This window comes from Nicotiana sylvestris, chromosome 6, assembly GCF_000393655.2.
Source record: "Nicotiana sylvestris chromosome 6, ASM39365v2, whole genome shotgun sequence".
Classification (NCBI taxonomy): domain Eukaryota; kingdom Viridiplantae; phylum Streptophyta; class Magnoliopsida; order Solanales; family Solanaceae; genus Nicotiana; species Nicotiana sylvestris.
Window position 1 is genome coordinate 53,015,236 of NC_091062.1, and position 16,978 is coordinate 53,032,213.

General features: G+C 40.1%; 1 protein-coding gene across 1 annotated transcript; it reads right to left on the minus strand.

The window, feature by feature from the left end:
• Positions 1-2,456: 2,456 nt before the first annotated feature.
• Positions 2,457-3,107, minus strand: LOC138870609 (uncharacterized). Its single transcript, XM_070148432.1, has 2 exons — positions 2,857-3,107; positions 2,457-2,706 (listed from the first exon to the last, which is right to left on the minus strand). The coding sequence occupies exons 1-2, from the start codon at positions 3,105-3,107 to the stop codon at positions 2,457-2,459; spliced, it is 501 nt and encodes a 166-aa protein (XP_070004533.1).
• Positions 3,108-16,978: the final 13,871 nt, after the last annotated feature.

Here is a 16,978-nt window from a genome sequence, read left to right on the forward strand (position 1 = left end):
ATGAACTGCTTTGTCTAAAGAAGTCATACCTCCCTTTTGAGTTTCTCTACGAGTGTTATGGGCATAGAAAGTCATATCGTCTTCACCATGATGAACTAGCCATTACTTCCTTAGGATGGGTGCACCGCCGAGTTTATATGTTCATTGTCGGCTTCTTAGAGTTGTTGATATTTCCAATGAAAGGAGGAAGGATTCATACTCACTTAGCCATGGTCACTAGGACCTTGATAGATCACATCGAAGGAAAAACTTACTCTATCATCCCCATGATCTTAGCTGAGATGTAATGCGCTCTAGATCGGTGCAAGTAGGGATTCAGACACTTTCAGGGTTGTAATATATTGCTACAAATCTGGCTGCTGGAACACTTTCAGAGGGGAGAGTACCATCAAGAGTGTCATGACTCAAACCGATGGGCCACGATGAGTGCCCGAGTCCGACCTGTCGAACACCTTTAAGCATGTGACTAAGATATAAACATCAATACTATTTGCTATATTGCGAGAGTAATATGCATAAGGAAAACCTGTCCAAAAGACATATATACATATATGTGCGGATTACAGTGGGCGAGCCGACAAGGCCGCGATAGACAACTATATACCCAAAGCTGAAAGCCGATAAGGCCACATACTATCCAATTGTACATAACTGTCTACAGACCTCTAATAGAAATGTAACTGTACAAAGACGAGACTGAGCCACGTCATAACTATATATATATATACAAACATATCGTACCAAAATCAAAAGCAGCTCTGGATCAAGTGAAGCATGTCAACTCTCGCTGATCAAGGATCCTAAGAAGGGGGACCGTCAACTTGCCTACCTGCACCTGCGAGCATGAAACATAAGCCCCGTGAAATAGGGCGTCAGTACGAAAAATGTAATGAGTATGTAAGACATGAATATTAGTACGTAAAAGACATAGATGAAACATAGAAATAAGAAATCCATCTGTAAATCTGAATATCTTTGTAAATTCTGAAACATTTTTAATGTCATGCACGTGCATATAAATGTCGTGTCATGCATAGGTATAGGTGTACATAATATTATCAAGCCTCTGAGGGCATCCCATCATATCACCTACCACTTTGGGCAAAACCATCAATATATACCAACTGATCGGGTGGTGGTGCGCATATAACGCCGTAACCTTTTCTCATATCCCTTATACATATATATACATATAAATACGTGTATATAACGCCATTTGGTCATGGGTCGATGTACCTGTATGAATGAATTAAATGCATGAAAATATGTTAATAATCTCAATATTACTTTCGGATAAACTTTATCAACTACATATTATTTTGAGGCCCATGAATAGAAGATATAATAATATGTCACATGGGGAATCAAGAACATAGAGACCCATAGTATTTCTATGAATAGAGTCGTTTATGAAAACTTTGCGTTTGCTCGTTGCTTCTGTATGACTTGAATCACGCCGAAAAGAAAGAAGGGATAGCCTTAACATACCTAAGTAGGGAAAATCTGTATAATATTCCTGGAGAAGATTGCACCGTACTCTTTTAGAACAGCAAAATTTTACGTTGCTACAATTCTAACAATTCTCGTTGGAATTGTTTTGGTGAAAGAATTTTGTTGGAGCCTTTATGGATTGGGTTTAGCTTCTATTCTTGAAGTACTTTGAACTAGGAAGAAAGACTTACTTTATGACAAAGATGTTCTGATTGTTATCCAAAATGAAAATGGAAACAAGACTTGCAGTAAGTCTTACTTATTAAATTCCTATAACCTTAGAAGATATCCCTAATGATAAAACGACTAAGAGTCTTTCTCTTAGTTTGTGGCTTTCTGCCACGTTTCTAGGGGGATTAATCTTATCTCATAATTTAATAATTAACTAGGTCCTGTTGCCCAATAATTAACCAATTACCCGCATAATTAAGATTTATCTCAAATTACCTAAAAATACAACTAATTTTTAATATACTTTATACATCATACTATCACGGTCATATGGTACCTTGTATGGTACTAGTCCATAAATATCGGGTACTATCACTCAACCCGTATTTTATCCCAAATCGGCAACCTTCCATAAAACTCGTTTTCTTTAATTTGTGTACCCTTTATCCTTCATGACACTTACTTATCGTTTGTTATAAATAGCATAAATACATTAACCTCGAGATAATCTCATCCCCGAGTCTATGTCAACTAACTAAAGACAAAAATTTTAACGTACGAAAACGCGAGATGTAACATCCTTCCCCCCTTAGAAATATTCGTCCTCGAATGTTTAATTCCCTGGGATCTATATAACTTTGGTAGAGTCGCCTTTGTAACAACACTACTACCAACTCTCCTTGTAGAAGCTTAATAATTCAATGACACATAGGACCACAATCATCAATAATGACAATGGCCTTACACGACCAATGACAATAACTAACACAAGAATCTGTACACGTACCTTAAGGTTATGATGTCTTAGTTGGACCCTTGTCTAGAGAAGGAAATAAGTAGGGATATCTAGACTTCATATCTTCCTCGGCCTCCAAAGCCATTTCTTCCACATTTTTGTTCCTCCAAAGTACTTTCATCGAAGCTACGTCTTTAGTTCTCAATCTCCGAACTTTCCTGTCTAGTATAGCAATAGGAGTTTCTTCATATGATAGTTGCTCTGTGACCTGAACGTTGTCAGCCGATATAATTCTGGAAGGATCTCCACTACATTTATGGAGCATAAACACATGAAAGACTGGATGTACAGACTCCAAGTCCGAAGGCAAGTCCAACTCATATGCTACCTGGACTACCTTGCGTATGATCATATATGGTCCAATATACCGAGGGCTAAGTTTTCCTTTTTTCCCAAACCTCATAACACCTTTCATCGGTGATACCTTTAGGAATACCCAATCATCAAACTGAAATTCCAAGTCTCTCCGTTGATTATCCACATAAGACTTCTGACGGCTATGAGTTGCTAAAAGCCTTTCCTGTATAAGCTTAATTTTCTCGATTGCCTGCTGTACCAATTTTGGTCCTACTAACGTAGTTTTCCCAACATCAAACCACCCTATAGGCGACCTACAGTTTCGTACACAAAGAGCTTCGTATGGAGCCATCTGAATACTGGAATGGTAGCTATTATTATATGCGAATTCAATAAGCGGCAGATGATTATCCCAACTACCTTTGAAGTCTATCACACAAGCTCGTAACATATCCTCAAGTGTATGAATAGTACGCTCATCCTGTCCATCTGTCTGGGATGAAATGTTGTACTAAGACTTACTTAAGTCCCTAATCATTTTTGGAAGGACCTCTAGAATTAAGCTATAAATTGAGCTCCTCTATCCTAGAGAATAGATACACGGACACCATGCAGTCGTACTATCTCCTTAATATAAAGCCTTGAATAATCCTTTGAGGAATATGTAGTCCTAACAGGTAGAAAATGGGATGACTTTGTAAGCCTATCAACAATCACCCATATCAAATCGAACTTATGCTGGGTACGAGGTAAGCCTACGATGAAATTCATGTTGATTATTTCCCATTTCCAAGTCGGAATCTCCATAGCCTGCAATAATCCACCAGGTCTCTGATGCTCAATCTTGACTTGCTGTCAGTTAGGACACTTAGCAACAAACTCTGGTATATACTTTTTCATTCCGTCCTAGCAATATACTTCTTTGATATCATAATACATCTTTGTCACTCCTAAATGGATAGAATAACGAGAATAGTGAGTTTCCCCCATAACCTACTAACGCGGCCCTGCAACATTAGGGACACATAATCGTCCTCGATATCTGAGGACTCCATATGCTGTAATCTCAAATGGTGTCTTCTCTTTCTGAGAGGTGGTATCCCTATAATGAACTAACATAGGATCCTCGTATTAGCATTCCTTCACTTTAGCTACTAACGAGGATGTTATTGTAACCTAAATAGTAATTCCAATATCACCTAAGTCTAGTAACTGAACTCCAAGACTAGCTAGCTGATGAATCTTATGGGCTATTTCCCTCTTCTCTGGCTGTAAATATGATAGGCTACCCATTGATCTATGGCTGAGGGCGGCTACCGCGTTCGCCTTCCCCGGATGGTATAAAATATCAACATCATAGTCTTTAAGTAGCTCCAACCATTTTCTTTGACGTAAATTCAATTCCTTTTGCCTGAAGATATACTGGAGGCTCTTATGGTCCGTATAGATATTAACATGAATGCCATACAAGTAGTGCATCCACATCTTTAGTGCATGAATCACTATGGCTAACTCTAAGTCATGGGTCGGGTTATTCTTCTCGTGCTTTCTTAGTTGTCTAGAAGCATAAGCTACAAACTTACCATGATGCATTAACACACAACCCAGCTCAATGCCTGAAGCATCACAATAGATAACATAACCATCGGTCCCTTCTAGGAGCGTTAGAACCGGTGCTAAAGTTAATGTGTCCTTCAATGCCGGGACTCTCCGTTCACATGCGTCAGTCCATTGAAACCTTTCTCCCTTCTAATTCAACTTTGTCAAAGGTGCTGAAAGGGAAGAAAATCCCTCTACAAATCTTTTGTAATAGCCTGTCAAACTGAGAAAGCTACCAACTTCCATCGGTGTTGTGGGTCTAGGCCAAGTCTTTACTGCCTCAATCTTTTGTGTATCCACTCTAACGCCTTCACCAGAAATGATATGCCCAAGGAAAGCTACAGAGTTCAACCAGAATACACACTTCGAGAATTTTGCATACAACTTCCCTTTTTGTAGAACTCTGAGCACAGTACGCAGATGATCTGCATGCTCAGCCTCTGAATGAGAATACACGAATATATCATTGATAAATACAATTACGAACAGATCTAAAAAGGGCCAAAACACACGGTTCATCAAATCCATGAATACTGCTGGGGAATTGGTCAAACCAAATGACATAACACGAAACGCAAAGTGTCCGTATCTGGTCCTAAATGTCGTCTTCGTAATATCTTCCTCTTTAGCCCTTACCTGATGGTACCCGGACCTCAAGTCTTTGAAAAATACTTGGCACCTTACAACTGATAAAATAAATCATCAATTCTCAGGAGAGGGTACTTATTCTTGATTGTCACCTTATTCAACTGTCTATAATCAATACACATCCGTAAGGAACTGTTACATCTCACGTTTCCGAACGTTAAAAGTTTTGTCTTCAGTTTATTAATGCAGACTGGGGGAGAGAGATTATATTGAGGTTAATGTATTTACACTAATTATAACAAGCGAGAAATAAGTATCATGAAGGATAAAGGGTACACAAATTAAAGAAACAAGTTTCGTTGAAAGTGGCCAATTTGGGATAAAATACGAGTCGAGCAATAATGCCTAATAATTATGGACTAGTACCATACAAGGTACCATATGGCCGTGATAATATGATGTATAAAGTATATTAAAAATGAGTAGTATTTTTAGGTAATTTGAGATAATACTTAATTATACGGATAATTGGTTAATTACCAGGTAACGTGACATTACCCAGTTAACTAATAAGTGGATAGAAATTAATAAATTACATACCTAAAATATGGAAAGAAGCCACAAATCTAGAAATGACTAAGTAGTCATGTAGTCCTAGGTGGCTATCTAGGAGTTATTGGAATTGAATAAGTACAATGGTCTTGTTCCATTCATTTTGGACAAAAATAGAACCAAAATCGTGAAAATTCCAATCCAAAAGACATACTCTTCCATCTTTCCTAGTTCAAAGTCTTCAAGGAGAAGAAGCCTAATTCATTCAAAAATTTCAAAGAAGCAGAAGCTAATTGCTTTCAAAAAACTTCAAAGAAGCAGAAGCTAATTTCATTCAAAAACTTCAGAAAAGCAGAAGCTTAGTTAGCTCAAATTGCTTCAAAAAGCAGAAGCTTATTTTCGTCCAAAATACTTCAAGGAACAGAAGCGTAATTCCTTCAAAATTTTGCGATTACAAAAGAGTACAGTGCAATCTTCAAGTATATTATACGGAGTTTTCCCTACTCCAGGTATGTTAAGGCCACCCCTTCATTCAAAAAGTTTATCCGGAAGGAATATTGAGATTATTACACATTGTTCATGCATTTCATTCATTTATATTTGTTCATTGACCCATGACCAGATGGTGTTATATACGATATATATATATATATATATATATATGGGATATGGAAAAAAGGTTATGGTGTTATATACGCACCACCACCTGATCGGTTGGTATATGTTGATGATGTTGCCCACAGTGGCCAAGACGATATGATGGAATGCCCTCAGTGGCTTGATGATATTACGTACACCCCATACCTATGCATGACGTGACATTTATATGCACGTGCATGACATTATAAATGTTTCAGAATTTACAAACTTATTCAAATTTACAGATGAATTTCTTTATTCCATGTTTCATCTATGTCTTTTACGTACTGATTTTCATGCCTTACATACTCAGTTCATTTTTCGTACTGACACACTATTTCACGGGGCCTGTGTTTCATGCCCGCAGGTGTAGGTAGGCAAGCTGACAGTCCCCCTTTTTAGGATCCTTGATCAGCGAGAGTTGGTGTGCTCCACTTGATCCGGAGCTGTTTTTTATTTTGGTACGATATGTTTGTATATATATGGGTATGATGTGGCTCAGTCACGTCTTTGTACAATTATATTTCTATTAGAGGTCTGTAGAGAGTATGTCTAGTTGGGTTGTATGTTGCCGGCTTCTGATTTTGAGGTATATAGTTGTCTATAACAACCTTGTCATCTCGCCATACGTATGTTGCACGTATATGTATGTATGCCTTTTTGGGTAGGTTCCTTCATGTATATTATTCTCGTAATTTAGCAGATGTTATTCAGGTTTATATCTTAGATGCATGCTTAGGGGTGTTTGACAGGTTGGACTTGGGCACCCGCCGCGGCCCATTGGTTTAGGTCGTGACAAAAGTGGTATCAGAGCAGTTCTGTCCTAGGGTTGTCTACAGACCGTGTCTAGTAGAGTCTTGTTTATGGGTGTGTTGTGCACCACACTTATAAGATGGAGGCTACAGGACATATAGGATGTTATTCTCTCTTTTTATCTTAGATCGTGCAATATAAGAAATTTATGTTCCTAACGATATGCTATATTTTCAGCGATGCTTCCAAAGACTACAGCCGCCCAGAAGGGAAAGTCCGTGACTGGTGAGACTACTAGTCGAGCGCCACGAGTTACCAGGGCTCGGGGAGAGTCTCATAGTGAGATTCCATCTCAGACATCATATACCCCACCCTTTCTAGAAGAGCTCCGAGGGGCACCAGCTCCAGCACCCGCCCCTGTACATTCAACACCTCAGTCAGATACACCGGGTAAGGAAATGAAATATGCTATTCAGCTATTACCCCAATTAGTAACCGCACAGGCTCGGTGTTAGAAAGTAGATATTGGTCATGTAGATAGGTCCGTCAGTGCGAGGGTTTGTGACTTCATTAATTTAGACCATCCGATATTCATTAGGGCACATCCAAATGAGGTCCCTTAGTTATTTATTGATAGAGTATAGAGGACATTAAGGGTAAAGAAGGCCACCGCGACTGAGTCAGTTGAGCTAGCTTCCTATAGACTCTGAGATATTGCAGTTAAATGGTATGAGTCTTGGGAATTGTCCAGAGGTGAGGATGCCCCTCCAGTAGTATGATAGAAGTTTACAGAGGCTTTTCTTCATCATTATTTGCTACCAGAGCTTAGACGAGCCAAAGTTGATAGGTTCTTGACCCTTTAGCAGGGTAACATGAGTGTTCGGGAGTACAACCTTCAGTTTGATTCGTTGGCTAGGTATGCTCCCACTATTGTATCTAAGATGGAGGATCGGGTGCATTGGTTCGTGATAGGATTAGAGCATCACTTGCTTAACGATTGTATGTCGGTCTCACTTTATCCAGACATGGATATTTCTCGTATTCAGGCATACGCTCAGGGTGTAGAGGAGCGTAAACAGAAACAGAGGGCCGATCATGAGCATGATAAGGCCCAGAATAAGAGAGCGAGGTCTTCGGGTCCTTCTAGTGAGTTTCGAGGTGGTCAGAGGCAGTAGTACCCGAGGTATCCAGCCCAGCCATCGGCTAGTGCGCCCCCTCAGTTTGGCGGTAAGAGATTTTATTGTTCCATATATTCAAGGTCTAGTCAGAATTTCAGGGCCTCAAGTTCTCAGTATAGGGGTGAGTCAAATCAGATGAGGCCGCCCTTTCCACGATGTGCTCAATGTGGTAAGTAGCATACCGGGCAGTGTCGTATGTGATTAGGTGTTTGTTATACTTGTGGTTATCTGGGACACGTTATGAGGGATTGTCCGATGAGAGGTGATGCAAGAATAGCTTAGCCAGCATGATCTGTTGCTGGTTTATCATCATCAGTACGCCCCCTTGGGCAAGGTCCACAAGAACCAATGAGTCGTGGTAGAGGCATAGGCAAAGCATCTAGCTCGAGCAGTCCTCAAAACCGCATTTATGCATTGTCAGGACGATGGGACGATGAGTCATCGCCTGATGTTGTTACAGGTATATTATCAGTCTCCTCATATGATGTATATGCACTGATTGACCCAGGTTCCACCTTATCGTACGTTACTCCATTTGTTGCTAGTAAGTTTGAAATAAAACCTTAATTGGTTAAACCTTTTGAGGTGTCTACACCTGTTGGGGACTTAGTGATAGCTAAGCAAGTATATAAGGGTTGTATAATAGTAGTTCATGGTCGATCTACCGTAGCAAACTTAATCGAGTCAAATATGGTAGAATTTGATATTATAATGGGTATGGATTGGTTAGCTTCTTGTCATGCTAATGATGATTGTAGATCAAAGATAGTCCGATTTCAATTTCCAGGGGATCCTGTTTTGGAGTGGAAAGGTAATACGACATCAGTGAGAGAAAGATTCATTTCCTATCTCAAGGCAAGGAAGATGATCAGAAATGGCTGTATTTATCACTTAGTTCGGGTTCAGGATGTGGAAGTGGAGTCACCAACCATTCAGTCCATCCCTGTGGTTAATGAGTTTCCTGATGTTTGTCATGATGAACTTCCAAGCCTTCCGCCAGAGCGATAAATAGAGTTTGCTATTGACCTACTACCAGATACTCCCCCCAATATCTATTCCTCCCTATAGAATGGCCCCTGCAGAGCTGAAAGAGTTGAAAGAACAACTAAAGGACTTGCTTGAAAAAGGCTTTATCACACCTAGTACATCACCGTGGGGAGCACCTGTGTTATTTGTGAGGAAGAAAGATAGCTCCTTATGGATGTGTATTGATTATAAACTGTTTAATAAGGTGACGATCAAGAATAAGTACCCGCTCCCGAGGATTGACAATTTATTTGATAAGTTGCAAGGTGCCAAGTGTTTTTCAAAAGTAGACTTGAGGTTCGGGTACCATCAGGTAAGGGTTAAGGAGGAAGATATTCTAAAGACAACATTTAGAACCAGATATGGGCACTTTGAATTTCATGTTATGTCGTTCGATTTGACCAATGCCCCAGTAGTATTTATGGATTTGATGAACCGTGTGTCTAGGCCCTTTTTTCGTAATTGTATTTATCGACGATATATTGGTATATTCTCGTTTAGAGGCTGAACATGCAAATAATTTGCGTACTATACTCAGAACTCTACAAAAGGGAAGTTGTATCAAAATTCTCTAAATGTGAATTCTGGTTAAATTTTGTAGCTTTCCTTGGGCATATCATTCAGGTGAAGGCATCCGGGTGGATGCACAAAAGAGTGAGGAAGTGAAGACTTGGCCTAGACCCACAACACCGACGGAGGTTCGTAGCTTCCTCGATTTGGAAGGTTATTACAGGAGATTTGTAGAGGGATTTTCTTCCCTTTCAGCACCTTTGACAGAGTTGACTCAGAAGGGAGCAAAGTTTCAATGGACTGATGCTTGCGAATGGAATTTCCAGGCATTACATGATAGATTAACGTCAGCACCGGTTCTAACTCTTCCAGAAGGGACAGATGATTACGTTATCTATTGTGACGCTTCAGGCGTTGGGTTGGGTTGTGTGCTGATGCAGCATGGTAAGGTTGTGGCTTATGATTCTAGACAACTAAGAAAGCACAAGAAGAACTACCCGACCCGCGATTTAGAGTTAGCTACGGTGATTCATGCACTAAAGATGTGGAGGCACTACTTGTATTGCATTTATGTTGATATTTGTATGGATCATAAGAGTATCCAGTACATCTTCAAGCAAAAAGAATTGAATCTATATCAAAGGATATGGTTGGAGCTACTTAAAGACTATGACGTTGATATTTTATACCATCCAGGGAAGGCGAGCGTAGTAGCCGATGCCCTCAGCCATAGATCTATTGGTAACCTATCGTAGTTACAGCCAGAAAAGAGGGGAATAGCCTATGAGGTTCATCAGTTAGCTAGTCTTGGAGTTCAGTTACTAGACTTAGGTGATATTGGAATTACTATTCAGGCTACGACAACATCCTCTTTAGTAACTGAAGTAAAGGAATGCCAGTACGAGGATCCTGTGTTAGTTCATAATAGGGATACCACCCTTCAGAAAGAGAAGACACCATTTGAAATTGCAGAAGATGGGGTCGTTAGATATCGAGGGCGATTATGTGTGCCTAATGTTGCAGGGCTGCGTCAGCAGGTTATGAGAGAAACTCACTATTCTCGTTATTCTATCCATCCAGGAGCAACAAAGATGTATCATGATATCAAGGAAGTATATTTGTGTGATGCAATGAAAAAGGATATAGCAGAGTTTGTTGCTCAGTGTCCTAACTATCAGCAGGTTAAAATTGAGCATAAAAAACCCGGTGGATTATTGTAGGCTATGGAGATTCCGACTTGGAAATGGGAAATAATCAATATGGATTTCATCGTAGGCTTACCTCCTACCCAACATAAGTTCGATTTGATATGGGTGATTGTTGATAGGCTTACAAAGTCAGCCCATTTTCTGCCTGTTAGGACTACATATTCCTCAGAGGATTATGCAAGGATTTATATTAAGGAGATAGTATGACTGCATGGTGTCCTCTGTATCTATTCTCTCGGATAGAGGAGCTCAATTTATAGCTTACATCTGGAGGTCCTTCCAAAAAGGATTGGGGACTCAAGTAAGTCTTAGTACAACATTTCATCCCCAGACAGAAGGACAGGCTGAGCGTACTATTCAGACACTTGAGGATATGTTACGAGCTTGTGTGATAGATTATAAAGGTAGCTAGGATGATCATTTGCCGCTTATTGAGTTTGCATATAATAATAGTTACCACTCCAGTATCCAGATGGCTCCGTACGAGGCTTTGTATGGGCGCATGTGTAGATCTCCTATAAGGTGGTTTGATATTGGAGAATCTGGGTTACATGGGCCAGACCTGCTTCAGCAAGCCATAGAAAAAGTAAAGCTGACACGAGATCAACTATTGACATCTCAAAGTTGTCAGAAGTCATATTCTAACGTGCGACGATGAGATTTAGAGTTTGGATTTGATGACTGGGTATTCTTAAAGGTGTCACCTATGAAGGGTGTGATGAGGTTTGGCAAGAAAGGCAAACATAGCCCACGATATAATGGGCCTTATAGGATCATTCGGAGAGTGGACCAAGTAGCTTATGAGTTAGAATTGCCCTTGGAATTGGAGTCTGTCCATCCGATTTTTCACGTATCTATGTAATGGAAGTGCATTGGAAATCCTACCCGAGTGGTGCCCACGGATGATGTATAGATTACAAAGAACTTGTCATACGAGGAAATTTCGGTTTCCATCCTAGATTGACAAATCCGCAAGCTACGGAATAAGGAGGTAGCCTCCGTGAAAGTACTTTAGAGGAACAATAATGTGAAAGAAATGATTTGGGAGGCTGCGGAAGACATGATATAGATATCCCTACTTATTTCCTCCTCAAGAGAAGGGTCCGATTGAGATGTCATAACCTCAAGGTACGTGTACGAATTCTTGTGTTAGCTATTGTTATTGGTTGTGTGAGGCCATCTTCGTTATAATGATTATGGTCGTATGTGGCGTTAAATTATTGGGTTTCTAACGGAAGACTTGGTAGTAGCACTGATACAAAGGCGACTCTGCCAAGGTTATATAGATCCCGAAGAGTTAAACATTTGAGGACGAATATTTCTAAGGGGGGAAGGATGTTACATCTCGCGTTTTCGTACGCTAAACGTTTCGTCTTCAGTTAATTGACACAGCCTAGGGGGTGATATTATCTTGAGGTTAATGTATTTACACTAATTATAACAAGCGAGAAATAAGTGTCATGAAGGATAAAGGGTACACAAATTAAAGAAACAAGTTTCGTTGAAAGTGGCTAATTTGGGATAAAATACAGGTCAAGCAATAATACCTAATAATTATGGGCTAGTACCATACAAGGTACTATATGGCCGTGATAATATGATGTATAAAGTATATTAAAAATAAGTAGTATTTTTAGTAATTTTAGATAATTCTTAATTATACGGGTAATTGGTTAATTACCAGGCAACGGGACATTACCCAATTAACTAATAAGTGGACAGAAATTAATAAATTATATACCTAAAACGTGGCAAGAAGCCACAAATCTAGAAATGACTAAGTAGTCATGTAGTCCTAGGTGGCTATCTAGGAGTTATTGGAATTGAATAAGAGCAATGGTCTTGTTCCATTCATTTTAGAAAAAAATAGAACCAAAAACGTATAAAATAAAAACCAAGAGACATATTCCTCCATCTTTCCTAGTGCAAAGGCTTCAAGGAAAAGTGGCCTAATTCATTCAAAAACTTCAAAGAAGCAGAAGCTAATTTTGTTCAAAAAACTTCAAAGAAGCAGAAGCTAATTTCGCTCAAAAACAGAAGCTTTCCTAGTTCAAATTGCTTCAAAAAGCAGAAGCTTATTTTCGTCCAAAATACTTCAAGGAACAGAAGCGTAATTCTATCAAAATTTGGCGATTACAAAAGAGTACCGTGCAATCTTCAAGAATATTATACAGAGTTTTCCCTACTCCAGATATGTTAAGGCCATTCCTTCTTTCTTTTTGGCATGGTCCAAGATATACAGAAGAAACGAGCAAACACATAGTTTTTATAAATGACTGTATTTATATAAATACTTGGGGTCTCTTTGTTCTTGATTCCCCATATGACATATTGTTATATTTTCTGTTCATGGGACTCAAAACAATACGCAGTTGAAAAAGTTTATCCAGAAGGAATATTGAGATTATTACACATTGTTCATGCATTTCATTCATTTATATATGTACATTTACCCATGACTAGATGGTGTTATATACGTGTATTTATATGTATAAATATATGGGAAAAAGGTTACGGCGTTATATACACACCACCACCTGATCAGTTTGTATATGTTGATGATGTTGCCCACAGTGGCCGAGACGATATGATGGAATGCCCTCAGTGGCTTGATGATATTATGTACACCCATACCTATGCATGACACGACATTTATACATCGTGCATGACATTATAAATGTTTCAGAATTTACAAAGTTATTCAGATTTACAGATGGATTTCTTTATTCCATGTTTCATATATGTCTTTTACATACTGATTTTCATGTCTTTCATACTCAGTATATTTTTCGTACTGACGCCCTATTTCACGGGGCCTGCATTTTATGCCCGTAGGTGCAGGTAGGCACGCTAACGGTCCCCCTTCTTAGGATCTTTGATCAATGAGAGTTGACGTGCTCCACTTGATCCGGAGTTGCTTTTGATTTTGGTACGATATGTTTGTATATATATGGGTATGATGTGGCTCAGTCACGTCTTTGTACAGTTATATTTCTATTAGAGGTCTGTAGACTGTATGTCTAGTTGGGCTGTATATGGCCTTGCCGGCTCCAGTTTTGAGGTATATAGTTGTCTATAGCAGCCTTATCGGCTTGCCCTACGTATGTAGCATGTATATGTACGTATGCCTTTTTGGGAAGGTTTCCTTCATGTATATTATTCTCGTAATTTAAAAGATATTATTCAAGTTTATATCTTAGACGAATGCTTAGGTGTGTTTGATAGGTAGGACTCGGGCACCCGTCGCGGCCCATTTGTTTGGGTCGTGATAGGAACCATCTTTCTTCCTTACAAATTACACAGGCGCTCCTCACGGTGATGTACTGGGTCTAATAAAGCATTTTTACAGCAAGTCCTTTAAATGTTCCTATAGGGAGGAATAGATATTGGATGAGTATCTGGTAGTAGGTCATTAGCAAACTCAATTTCTCGCTCTGGCGGAACACCGCGACGTCCATTAGGAAAAATATCGGGAAACTCATTAACCACAGGGATGGACTGAATGGTTGGTAACACTACTTCCATATTTTGAACCTGAATTGTGATAAATACAGCACTTTCTGATCATCTTCCTTGACTTGAGATAGGAAATAAATCTACCTCTCGGCGACACCGTATTACCTTTCAACACCAAAACAGGCTTCCCTGGAAATTGAAATCGGACTATCTTTGATCTACAATCAATGTTGGCATGACAAGAAGCCAACCAATCCATACACGTGATAACATCAAATTCTACCATATCTAACTCGATTAGGTCTGCTATGGTAGATCGACTATGAACTACTATTATACAACCCCTATATACTCGCTTAGCTATCACTGAGTCCCCAACAGGTGTGGACACCTCAAAAGGTTTAACCAATTTAGGTTTTATTCCAAACTTACTAGCAACCAACAGAGTAACTATGATAAGGTGGAACCTAGGCCAATCAGTGCATATACATCATATAAGGAGACTGATAATATACCTGTAACAACATCAGGCGATGACACTTGATCCTATCGTCCTGCCAACGCATAAATGCGGTTCTGAGGATCGCTCGAGCTAGATGCTCTGCCTCTGCCTCTACCACGACTCATTGGTGCTTGTTAACCTTGCCCAGGGGGTGTACTGATGATGACGAACCAGCTACAGATCCTGCTGGCTGAGGTATGCTTGCATCATCTCTCGTCAGACAATCCCTCATAACATGGCCCGGATAACAACAATTATAACAAACACCCAATACCATACGACACTGCCCGGCATGCTACTTACCACACTAAGCACATTGTGGCAAGGGCGGACTTATCTAACATGACTCACCACTATACTGAGAACCTGAGGCCCTAGAATTCTGACCAGGCCCTGAATATGTGAAACGATCAAATCTCCTACCGCCAAACTGAGGGGGTGCGCTAGTCGATGGCTGGGCTAGATATCTCGGGTACTGTTGTCTTTGACCACCTCAAGCTTACCAGAAGTACCCCGAAGACATACTCTCTTATTCTAGGCCCTATCATGCTCATGATTGGCCCTCTGTTCATTCTTACGCTCCTCTACACCCTGAGTGTATGCATGAATACAAGAAATATCCATGTCTGGATGAAGTGAGACCAACATACAATCGTTAAGCAAGTGAGGCTCTAACCCCATCACGAACCGGTGAACCCGATCTTCCATCTTAGATACAGTAGTGGGAGCTTACCTAGCCAATGAATCAAACTGAAGACTATACTTCCGAACATTCATGTTACCCTGCTGAAGGGTCAAAAACCTATCAACTCTGGCCTATCTAAGCTCTGGTAGCAAATAATGATGAAGAAAGCTTCTGTAAACTCCTTCCATACTGCTGGAAAGGCATCCTCACCTCTGGACAATTCCTAAGACTCGTACCAATTAACTGCAACATCTCGGAGTCTATAGGAAGCTAGCTCAACTGACTCAGTCGTAGTGGCCTTCATTACCCTTAATTTCCTCTGCATTCTCTCAATAATAACTAGGGGTCCTCATTTGGATCTTCCCCAGTGAATACTGAAGGGTCTGAATTAATAAATTCACGAACCCTCGCACTGACGGACCTATCTGTATGACCAATACCTACTTCTTGACGTTGAGCATGTGCGACTACTAATCGGGTTAATAGATAAGTAACATCTCTCATCTCCTTACCCGGTGCATCTGGCAGAGGGGCAGGATGTACAGGGGCGCACGTTGGAGCTGGTGCCCCTCGGAGCACTTCTGGAAAGGGCGGGGTATGTGAAGTCTAAGATAGAATCTCACTATGAGACTCTCCCCGAGCCCTGGTAACTCGTGGCGCTCGATTAGTAGTCTCGCCAACCATAGACTTTCCTTTCTGGGCAGTTGTAGTCTTCGGAGGCATCGCTGAAAACATAACATATTGTTAAGAACATGAATTATTATCTTGCATGATCTGAGATAAAAGGAGAGGATAACATCCTCTATGTCCTATAGCCTCCTATCTATAAGTGTGGTGCACAACACACCCATAAATAAGACTCTACTAGACATGGTCTGCGAATAACCCTAGGACAAAACTACTTCGATACTATCAACAGTGTCACGACCCAAACCGATGGGCCGCGATGAGTGCCCGAGTCCTACCTGCCAAACACCCTTAAGCATGCGACTAAGATATAAACATGAATAATATCTGCTAAATTACGAGAGTAACATGCGCAAGGAAAATATGTCCAAAAGACATATATACATATACGTGCGGATTACAGTGGGTGAGTCGACAAGGCCGCGATAGACAACTACATACCCAAAACTAAAATTCGGCAAGACCACAACAATCCAACTGTACAAAGACGAGACTGAGCCATGTCATACCCATATATATATATATATACACACAAGCATATCGTACAAAAATCAAAAACAGATCCGTATCAAGTGGAGCACGCCAACTCCCGCTGATCAAGGATCCTAAGAAGGGGGATCGTCAGCTTGCCTACCTGCACCTGCGAGCATGAAACGCAGGCCCCGTGAAATAGGGCGTCAGTACAAAAAATGTACTGAATATGTAAGGCATGAAAATCAGTACGTAAAAGACATAGATGAAACATGGAAATAATAAATTCGTCTGTAAATTTGAATATCTTTGTAAATTCTAAAACATTTATAATGTCATGCACGTGCATATAAATGTTGTGTCATGCAT